The following is an 11,408-nucleotide window of genomic DNA, read 5'->3' on the forward strand; positions in this document are numbered from 1 at the left end:
GCCACCATGCCCGGCTAATTTTTCTTATTTTTTGTAGAGACAGAGTCTCTCTGTGTTGCTCGGGCTAGTCTCAAACATCTGGCCTCAAGCGATCCTCTTGCCTCGACCTCCCAAAGTGCTGGGATTACAGGCTTGAGCCAACATGCCCAGCTGACAGTATTTTTTTAAATGTGGAATTTCTTCTTTTATGTTTTAAAAAGTACTTTGTTTGCTTTCAGCTGTTTTCAGCTAAAGTGATGGGAGATCCCTTTCTCGTGGAGGAAATAGGCCTGCTTGCACTCAAGTCTGCAGCAGATGAAGCACAGAAACAAGGACAAGATTCTCTTGTGCTGCAACTGGAGACGTTTTCCAAACTTCTGGAACTCTTGACCCTCCGCCACCGGCTGGTAGAACTGAGTTTGGAGAGTGCACACTTAGCTCGGTCAGTAGGGGGACGGAGGATCCAGGTGCAATATAAGTTTTGTGGCAAAACCTGGGGAATAACAAACCATGGGTCTCTCTGCCTACAAGCCGTGTCCCCTCTCTGCCCCCAGAGCAGCCAGAGTGAGTTTTCTAAATGGCTAAAATGATCACTGGCTCCCTTGTTCCTTCTCTCTTGCAAGCCTACCCCCATTCCCGTCTGACCACTCAAGTAGGCTAAGTCCTCCTATTGGCACCTGGGTTTCCTCTCCATTCAGCACATTTTCTTGTAATTAGATGCTTAATATTGGCTTACTGGTTTTCCTGGGAGCATAAGCTCCTTGAATACAAAAGCCCCATCGACATTGTTTACCGTGATATCCCATTACCTGGTATGGGGCCTGAACCACACAAGACACTCAGGGAATATGGTTTGAATTTGCTCTTGAATGTAATGAAGTTGAACAGCAGAGGGCCTAGAGAAAGAAGAGAGATGAATCAGTGACAGCATCTGTTAATAGGTCTGACAGAGGTAGGGAAGGGTTCAGTGTGTAGGAGGAGAAATTAATGAGTTATGTTTTAGGTATGAGTATGAAATGATAGTAAGATGTCAAGCACATATGTTCCATAGGCAGGAAAAATATGCATGAGTGCAGGTGTCAGAAAGAAAAATAAGTAAAAATAAGAAAAAAATTATATGAGTGCTGTTGTGCCCTGGTTCCCATGAAAGGCCCTCATAGACATAAAGAGTCCAGTCACCCACCACCAACCACTATTAAGAGCCTGCTGTGGCCAGGGTCTATACTGGGGACTTCATGTGTATTATTTCACTTAATTCTCAGAATATCCTTATGAGGTAGGTTACATTAACATTTTATCAGCAAGGAAATAGAGATTCATAAAATTAAGTAATTTGTCTAAGATCATACAACCAGAAAGTAGTAAGAGCAGAATTCAAACTACTAGTCAAGATATTATTAACTTCTCTACATAATTTATGATCCTTGCCTGCAGGGAGCTCATAATGAAAAATTACCCATAATGCAGTATAATGATAGTCTACTCATATGAACAAAATGCTAAGGGAGTACAGAAAAGGAGGTATTTCATTCTTTCTAAATGGATCAGGGAAAGTTTCCTAGAAGATGGGCTGTTAGGGATTGAATTGTGTCCCTCCAAAATTCTCATGTTCAAGTCCTAATCCCTAGTACCTCAGAATGTGACCTTATTTGGAGATATGGTCTTTACAGAGGTATTCAAATTAAACTGCAGTTATTAGGGTGAGTCCCAATACAATATGACCAGTGTCCTTATAAGAAAAGGAAATTTGGACACAGACACACAGAGGGAAGACCACGTGAAGGCAGAGGGAGAAGACAGCCATCTATGAGCCAGCGAAAGAGGCCTGGAACAGATCCTTCTCTCACAGGAACCAACTCTGCTGACACCTTGAGCACAGACTTCTAGCCCTTAGGACTGAAACAATAAATTTCTGTTGTTTAAGCCACTGAATACTTAGTGTGTTTCTGTGGTACTTTGTTATAGCAGCCCTAGCAAACTAATACAGGTGCCAAGAATTCAGCCTTAATGTGCCACCTTCTCAAGAGGGAGGAATGTGTTAGAAGTGGGATGTTAGGGAATGGGGAAAGTATTGTAGACATGTCAGGCTGATATGCCAGAGGGACATCTACATGGAGCCACACTGCAAGCCCCTTGGACTTGGGATTGGAGCTCAGAGTCTCCAGTTGGGACAGAGACGAGTGTCACAGGTTCTTACACGAAGGAGTTGTTTGAGGGCCTGGGGTTGCACGTACTCCCCAATCAACTAGGGGATGTAGTAGATGAGAAGAGGGCCAGGTTTGGAACCTCAGGAAACATCAGAATTTGAAAACAAGGAGGAGGAGAAGCCAGTGAAGATAGAGAGAGTGCTCATTAGGCAGGAGCAAGCAGAGCCCAGATCCAGGAGAACAAAGATGTTCTTCAAGGAGGGGACAGAGAGGCCAGCTGTGAGGATCCCAAAGAAAAGTTGGTGAACATTGTATTGAGGCACATTGGTGACTTCATGAGGGCTCTGAGGTCAGTGGCTGGCTTGTAGGAAATGAGAGCTGAGAAAGCGTTCAAGCACATCTCCTACCATCTGTAATTGTCACAGCAAGAGCAGAACATAAGACCATTGTTACTCATTCACCTCACACAGTCCTGGGCTTACTCTTGTTTGGCTTTTGTTTTTGTGCTTGTTCAGGTGTTTTAGTTTTCTTGCCACTTGCTTTCCTTTTAGGAGAAAGCACTAACAAATGTCCTTGGCTTGCTTTTTTTTTTTTTTTTCTTTTAGGCTCTATAAGGAATTGGCGTTGGAGATGGGTTTTGATGAGTTCCATTTGTATCTGAGGCCTGTTCACTTTGAATTTGCATCACACAAGGACAAGGTGGACCAACCACCTCCTGTCTTTATAACCTCTCTGCTGGAGGACAGCAGTCGGGTAGACAGGTGAGCTTGAGAGGGTCGAAGTGAAAATAATGTAGTGGTAGAATAAATAACCAGTGAAAAATAATCCCTCTCACCATTGGACATGCAAGTGCAATCACATTTCTAAATTTTCTTCCTTATATTCTATCTGCCATGATGCCGGGTTTTTTCTTTTTCTTTCCTTTTTTTAATAAGAGGGGGAAAAATAAGACCTCAATTGAGGAGGACAATTGGATTTAAAAACACTGAGTAACTGAGAGGTGAAAACACCACATCAGAGAATGCAAATGAGATGAAATCACAGGCTCAGTAGCTTCCCAGAATATGTTACTTCCAGGTAGAAGGGGGTGTGAGGGTTGGTCTGATGGGGCAAGAGCCATGGAGCAGAAGTTCATGTTTCTTCTCTCACTGTCTTTGGAACCAGAAAGAAGTCACGGAAGGTTTCTGAGCAGTTGTTTCCTTGGAATTATAACACACCATATAAATCTAACATGTAGGCAATATCTGTCAGACTCCTTTGTTGGTTAGCGGCAGAAGCCAACTCAAACCAGTGAAACCTCTCATGCCCATGGATTCAGCCCATTGCCTGAAAGAAAACACTCTTGCTAGTAACAGATCATGAATCTACTCAGTCGGAGGAAGGAATCTTTTTTTTCCTCACACAGTCGGCCTTTGATGTGTAGGGAGGAGAAACTTCTATCTCCCTCTTCTTTCCTTCTCTGCTAGTCTGCCCTTCCCCCTAGGGGAAGGAAAAAGTGACTCCAAGGAGGCAAAGTCACCTCTGTTTTGCTAATGTGGATCACTGCTCAAAATATAAGTCTGATGTGTTAGTAAGCTAAAGGAGCAGAGGTGGAAGGAAGGGGTTAGGATGATAAAATACAACATCCCAGGATTTCTCAACTTTGGCACTACTGAAATGTGGGGCTGGATAAGTGTTTGTTATGGGGACTGTCCTGTGTGACTTAGGTTATTTAGCAGCGTTCCTGACTTCTACCCAGTAGATGCCAGTAGTACCCCAATACCCCACACCCCTCTTCCACTGTTTCTGACATCAAAGATGTCTCCAGACATCACCAAATATGCCCTGCAGGCAAAACCTTTCTTGCACTATCCTGCCACACTAGCTAGACCAAAACAGAACTTACTGTAAGGATACAGAGATATCTGCAGAAGCCAAACGGGAAGTATGATCTGGCTTCGAGTGAGGCTAGGTCTCCAACTGGAAGAAAACATCTGGAGCCGCACTATTCTCTGGCTCTTCAAGGTCCTCCTGCTGAGCTAGTATTTTATACTGCTGTGAAAATAGGGCACATTTTTGTTCAGTTGAAATCCACTAATCAGCACAAACTCTCTGAATGCTCTGTGGTCTGGCCAAGCCATGATGGTCCTCCCAATGATGACCCAGAGGTGCTGCAAGAGAAGGGGAACCTTCTGAATTCCCAGGGTAGGGTTTATGCATTCAAAGAACTTGTGTCTTGAGTTTGTATTTATTTTATGTGTGTTAAGTCCTTAAAGTTGCCACTTTGGAGTGCCATTATAACAACAACATATATAGTTGTCCCTCGGTGTTCATGGGGGATTGGTACCAGGGCTTCCTTTGTTACCAAAATCCAGGGATGCTCGAGTCCCTTATATGAAATGGTATAGCATTTGTGTATAACCTGCTCACGTTCCCCCTTATACATTAAATCATCTCTGCATTACTTACAATAATTAATACAATGTAAATGCTGTGTAAATAGTTGTTATACTATATGGTTTTTGTTTATATTATTTTTTATTGTTATATTGTTACCTTTTATTGTTTTATTTTTTCAAATTTTTTTTTATCTGTTGTTGGTTGAATCCACGGATGTGGAACCCACGGATATGGAAGGCCAACTACACCAGACATCATGAGTATTGTGACTTACATTTTAAAAAGCACATTCGTGCATATTATCCTGCTTAATACGAGATAGGTAATATCCCCATTTACAGATGAAGAAACCAAGATTGTTAGATATGAAATTACTTGAAAAGGTCTCATAGTTATAGACAAAGGACCATGTCCCAAGGTGGGAACTTGGCTGTAAAGACTATTTAGATGGTTGTTGGAACCACAGGAGAAAGTAATAATTGGACAGCATTTAGGAGGATATTCAATGGAAAGAATCAGTGAGGGATCCTGAACAGCTCTGGTCAAGAAGAGGAAAAGCAGGACAGAGCAGTGGAAGGGTGATCAAGAGAAAAGAATTTCAAACACTATGGCATGGTTACCACAACCAAACTGCAGAGAGACCAAGTCCAGTAGGGACCACAAGGACCCCAGAGTCCTTATGGTCTTTCGACTGAAATATCATCTTGTATAAAACTTTGCATTTGCTATTACTGCTGACGTTTCAGACCTGATCACATGCCGTTCTGTTCCATCAAGAATGGGCATTGTTAATCAGTGGCATGTCACATCAAAACAACTTCATATTTCTTCTTGCAGATATTCTCCTCCTACTTTTGTCTTAGCCATCTCTGAGTTAGATGATAACCAAGTTGGCAAATTTAGTTTTTATACAAAAGAAGCCATCCTTAAGGTAAATCGTTTAATTTATTTTTTAAAAAAGAAAATAGACTAAAATAAAGCAATTTGCTCATGTATTCCTTTCAAAAGATCATAATACTTATGCATATAAATTTAGCTCCCATCTATAAGTAAAGCTTTCAACTTCATAAATAATAATAATGGTGGTTGTCTCAGTCCATTTTCTGTTGCTATTAAAAAAATACCTGAGGCCTGGTAATTTATAAAGAAAATAATTTTATTCGGCTCATTGTCCTGGATACTGGGAAGTCCAAGGCGTGGTGGCAAGAGCTTTTGTACTACACCATAGCATGGCAGAAAAGCCAAAAGACAAGCAAACATGAAAAAGACTGGAAGAGCACGCTAAGCTGACTTTTATTAGCAACCCACTCTTGCAAGAAAAGACATGTTCCTGCTATAATGGTATTGATCCATTTATGAGGACTCTGCTCTCATGACCCAATCACTTCTTATTAGGCCCTGCCTCCTGACACATGAACTTTTGCAGGACAAGTTCCAATCATAGCAATGGCCTTGCCTTATTCGATGTGCATGTTACCCTGGTTTGAACCATAGAGATTGCAACACCACTTGTAATAACTCCTGTTAGCTACTTAAAAGAAGCACATGTAGTGAACCATCTTTGCATAAGGCTTTTAAAATGTACGCTTGTCATTTGAACTTTGATCTTTTTAAACCAGGTGGGTGCTGTTATTTTCTCTGCCACTTGGATTTTTTGCTTCTATGTGTGTATTTTTTTAAAACATTGATCTAATCTTGGCTTATAGGAGCCTGCCACTGAGCACATGTTTGCTAGTTCTTCAGAGCCTACTCATCCTTTCCAGACAATTGGGGAACGCTCATGGTGTCCAGCTACAGAGCAAATCAGGCCTGGAGGCCTTCCTGGAATGAAATGCTGCTGAGAGAGAGACTAGATTCAGTCTTATGTCTGAGTAGCAAGGATCTCAGCTCATCCAGCAGTTTCATTCATATATTTACATGTTGAATAAGTGGTGATCGCAACCCTCAACTTCACCTCTTTCTTTATGCAAGAAATGCCTAATATTTTCCACATTTTCTTTCTTTAGCTCTTGTTCCATTCAGGAGTGGAAAATATACAAGTGACCCTTGCATGCCAAGCTGCTCATAAAAATGCTTTGATGGTGGCTGTCCAGCAGGTGTACTTCTATCTAGTCCCTCGAGGGGACCATCCTGCTGATGTCAAGGTCAGCCTGCTTGATAGAGAAGCCGGAGTCATATTACCACTACCACCAGCTAATGTCAGGCTTCCCCCTTGCTTCCTTCCTCCCTCCCTTCCTCCCTCCTTACCTTCCTTCCTTCCTGTTTCCCCTTCTCCCTTTCTCCCTTTCTTTCTCCCTCTCTCCCACCCTCTCTCTTTTTCCTCCTCTTTCCTATCTTTTTATTTTCCTTACTTTCTTCTTTTCTTGCCTCCCTTCTTTCCTACTTTGTGAGTCAGTGCATAACCAATCTTTACTGGGTCTCTTAATTTTCAGTGATGTGCTTATAATTTTTCCTTTGTATGTAACTCTATGATATTGACTGACTAGAATCATTCAGCAGAAAATATCCTGTTCCCAACCCTTACCCTCTGTAGATAAATGATTTCATTGTTTTCTGGTTTATCCTTCCCATAATTCTTTTTGAAAAAGTAAGCAAATACATTTGAATCTTCTTTTTTCCACAAAAGGTGCCATACTATATATACTCCCTTTCTCCAGATTTTTTGGGTTTTTTTGGTTATTGAGATATAATTCATGTAATATAAAATTTACCCTTTAATAGTGTATAATTCAGTGGTTTGTAGTATATTCACAAGATTGTGCTGTCATCACTGTTATCTAATTCCAAAACATTTTAATCATTCCCCAAAGAAACACTGTACCCATTAGCAATCACTCCCCCACCTCAGTCCCTAGCAAGCACTAATCTACTTTCTGTCTCCAAAGATTTGTCTAGTCTGGACATTTTATATAAAAGGAATCATATAACATGTAGCCTTTTGTGTCTGGCTTTTTTCACTTAGCATAATGTTCTCAAAATGTATCCATGTTGTGCAGGTATCAGTACTTCATTCCTTTTTATTGGTGAATAATATTTCATTATATGAATATACCACTTTGTGTTTATCCATTCACCAGTTGACATAGGTTGGGTTGTTTTACTTTTTGGCTGTTAGGAATAATACTACTATGAACATTTGTGTACAGGTTTTTGCGATAACATATGTTTTCAGTTTTCTTGGGTATATACCTGGAAATGGAATTGCTTAGGTTATAGGGTAACTTTATATTTCATAATTTGAGGAACTGTCAAGCTGGATTAATTTATAACTGTCAAACTGTCAAACTCAGCAGACTTTAGACAATTACACTCTATTCTGGAAATAGTCACATTTAGTGCCTCACCCCTTCATTGTGCAAAGTGTTATCTCTCTTCCTGCCACTCCTCCTCCCTCATGTACCCAAGCATTTACATGTATTTGGGGTCAGTTGTGGCTGTGAGATCATTTTACTAGCTAGTACTACAGGGTTTATGCATCCAATAAATTTAATTCGTTTTGGCTTAAAATATTCTAGGAAATAAGTTTGGATCTGAGAAATCATGGTGGCTTGGGTCCAACCAGAAGAAGACATTCCCGAATTGTGAATGGTGGAGAGAGCTTGCTGTTGGCCCCAAGTCCAAAAGCCCCAGACACCCTTACTCATTCTTCAGAAAGATTTCAGGCTACCAGAAGGTACTGTACCTGGCTGGGGGTGGTATTGTTTAACAAAAATGTCCTCTTTTAAGTCAATTAATAATGTAGTGTGGGATTTCAGGAGTCTAAACTCTGAGAGTGGCTGGAATGTGTTTTATTTTTTAAGACCTTAAGTAAAGACCTTGTATGAACACTGAGAAGGCTCACCTCCTTCTAATATACTCCAGTCTATGAAGGACAGTCAACAGTTTGTAATTTTAAGCTCTTCTCTGCTCTTTATCCTCCCCTCTTCTCTTTTTCTCTGTCTCTTTCTCTTCTCTTCCTTCAACTTTAAACTTCGAAGAGGTACGTTTTTCAAACTTTAAAGAGGTAGATCACAAGGAAGAAGAGTTAGAGTCTCTCCAAATTTTCCGTATCTGTCTTAAATTTAGAAGCACAGAACTTCCCTCACTATTCTAGGAAAGGTTTTAGCATTGCTTAGAACAATAGGATTGTGGGTTGTCAGAGAAGCGTGGCCTCTACAGAGATAAGTCTATAAATCAGGGATTCCCTATTCTGTCTTGATCTCTTTTCACCATGACAGGGACAGATATTCATATTCTATAATAATTATGATTACTCTGAGTATTTTATTTGGGCCTACCAATGATACTCTAATTTAATTCTGGCCAATTTAGAATAAAAAATAATAACAGACAAAGCAACTCTACTACTCAGGATGACATTAATCTGCCACACGGCCAGAATTCAAGTGCCTTAAGTTCTCAAGTGTGGATGGAAGGTTTAAGACCAATATGTCTAGTCACGAGGACCCTTGGGAGGTTACTTAGCCCAGGTATCCCTACAGTTAAGGCCAGGAGGACACAAAGGGACCTGGGTAGTACAAACACTAGCACACACTGGGCTATGGAGTTTGGGATCAAGGAGGGACTGCTGATGCATGCTTCAGACACATGGGTGTCGCCAGGGAGGATGGTGACACATCAGCATCCCTGGTGAATCATCAGAAACACTTGAAGCAGGTGAGAACCACGAAGACAGAACCACCTACCCTCCTGCTGCAATGCCCAGTAGCATGAGTTATCTTTGTGTTAAATGTCTGCTTACCTCTCACCTTGGCCTCTCATGTCTCTGCTCACTTGTCAGGGCTCCAGAGGCTTTTGTGTCTATTCAGCTAGAAAAGGTGGGTCTGCGGGACATGATGCTGAACACCTTCCTCCTCAAGCAAGAAACCACGACCGACAGAATGAGGAGCCCCGTGAGTGTGCAGTGAGAAGTGCTCCTTAGAGCTCTAGTCCCCTTCTATATCTGAGCAAATAAAAATTCTTAACTTGGATTCTGTTGCTTTCAACCTATTTAGCTAGGACCATTGAAAACACATTGTAAAGAACTGAAAAGGGGAGTTCATCAAGAGATAGAAAGGAATCAATTCAAGCAGATTATTAAAAATGTTATTAAAATGTCATGTTATTAAAAATGTATGAATTTTTGCAATGCCACACTTGGTTTTGTCACTTTCTAAGTGAATTAGTTTCAGCACCTGCACTGAAATGTTAGTCCCCCTCCAAGGGTTCGGGGGGTTAGACAAAGTGAGCAAGGGCTCTCACCTGGCAACCATCTGGTTATCTTGGTTTTCCAGATACTACTGCCATGTTTCTGTTTAAAGGTTTTTATATTAGCCTAGTCTGTTGAAAACTACTATAAAACTCAAAGCATTAGTCAGTTAAAATTATTCCTTAATTTTATGAATATCATTTCATTATTCATTAATGTTTTGATGAGGAAATAATTATGCTAATGCCTAATGCATAGTTACTTGGGAGAAAATTGGCAATGTTTATAAACTCTAGGCTTTGTCCCTACCTGTGACTAAAAAGGGAGGACTTAAATTTACTTAATCCAGTTCTACAAATGAGATATGATGGAGTCCAGGCCTTCTAATTACTGTTCAACAATGATGAAGGCAAAGGGCCCCTTCTAATAAGTGATTCTCAAAAAATATTGACCAAGTGGAAAAAAATAATAGTTCATTAACTTCTCTTCAGGATTATCCAACACCTATCAGATCAGAAAGAGCTCAGGCAATATAATTACCTGTATCACTTTTGTCAGGGTCTGGGATTTTAGCCTACTTTCTAGCTGATAAGTTAACGTGTTACTGTTCCATGGATGCTGGCAGAAGACACAAGACTCCTAGGTCAGAGACAAAGAACTTTATTACTCACAGCAGAGCAGGCAACATAAGCTAAATGTTTCTATCAGTTCCCCTTGCCTCCTAAGTCTCATGGGAGACTACCTGCAAGCAGTGGGCTTGTGTCACTGGAAAACGCTGAACTTGGGGAACCCTCCTCTTTTATAGAAAACCTGCTCTTTTTCCTAGAGGGAGACATTACCTCATCCCTCAAGATTGCTCTCTGCAAACACAACCCTGAGAAATGGTTGTGAATTAGAGTGGTCAGGGCCTTGCATGCTTGGTATACTCAGCAAGGTGTATAGGAGCAGAAGACACCCAGTATGTCTCCCAAAACGTTTACCCCGAGGAAGACTGTCTCAACTCTCTGGTCTTTTCCTGCTTGAAGTTTGCTATAAGTTTGCACACATGTACTAGGATGGGTAGTTCTAATGGCCAACTGTCTAATAGAACTATCATTCTCTTTTCTCATAGGATGAAATTGGAAAAGTCAAGAGAGACGTTATAGTCGAATATTGTCAAAAGTAAGTATAGTACATGTGAGTGACACGTGCTGCTTTCTCTGACTCTGAATGCAATAACCAGCAGTATGATGTAGACATCCTGACAATGACTCAGGTGGTTTGTGTTTAAATAAACCACAGTTCTATTGGATAAGCCCATGTTAAACTATCTCTGACGTGCAGAGGAATATCAGCAGTGAAGGGCCAGGGTTGCTTTGAAGAGGTTCATGCCTCTGCTTTCAGGCAATAGCCACTGACCCACGTGAAAATTTCTTCTTCGCAGAGGTACTCTATTATCTTTGAAAAGTCCTCCAGGGAAGTAGATCCTGGAACTTCTGTGAGAGGTGGAACAACTTGGATTCTCCTTCCAGACATCGTCTCTTCTGACTTTCAGGTTTAACCGCCACATGTCTCACTATGCTCTACGGGGTGAGATCATGGCATACTGCAACAGCCTGAGAGCCCTGCTGGAAGATTTTCCTACCATCAGGGATACCTTTTTCATGGCAGGGCAGCCACAAGAAAAGAAGGGGTTGAGGGACTCCAAGGAGGGCCTCAAGGCTGACCCCAGGTGC

The 11,408-nt window shown here is 41.2% G+C and overlaps 1 protein-coding gene across 1 annotated transcript in view; it reads left to right on the top strand.

The window, feature by feature from the left end:
* Positions 1–11,408, top strand: part of LOC105815872 (transmembrane protein FLJ37396) — a 36,269-nt gene that overhangs the window by 23,035 nt on the left and 1,826 nt on the right. The window contains exons 8-15 of the mRNA XM_012651127.1: positions 219–421; positions 2,732–2,887; positions 5,343–5,436; positions 6,512–6,714; positions 6,752–6,803; positions 8,021–8,178; positions 9,286–9,408; positions 11,228–11,404. Coding sequence (XP_012506581.1) covers positions 219–421; positions 2,732–2,887; positions 5,343–5,436; positions 6,512–6,714; positions 6,752–6,803; positions 8,021–8,178; positions 9,286–9,408; positions 11,228–11,404 — 1,166 coding nt within the window. The remainder of the gene's footprint in view (positions 1–218; positions 422–2,731; positions 2,888–5,342; positions 5,437–6,511; positions 6,715–6,751; positions 6,804–8,020; positions 8,179–9,285; positions 9,409–11,227; positions 11,405–11,408) is intronic.

Source organism: Propithecus coquereli, unplaced genomic scaffold, assembly GCF_000956105.1.
Source record: "Propithecus coquereli isolate 6110/MARCELLA unplaced genomic scaffold, Pcoq_1.0 Scaffold35, whole genome shotgun sequence".
Lineage (NCBI taxonomy): Eukaryota > Metazoa > Chordata > Mammalia > Primates > Indriidae > Propithecus > Propithecus coquereli.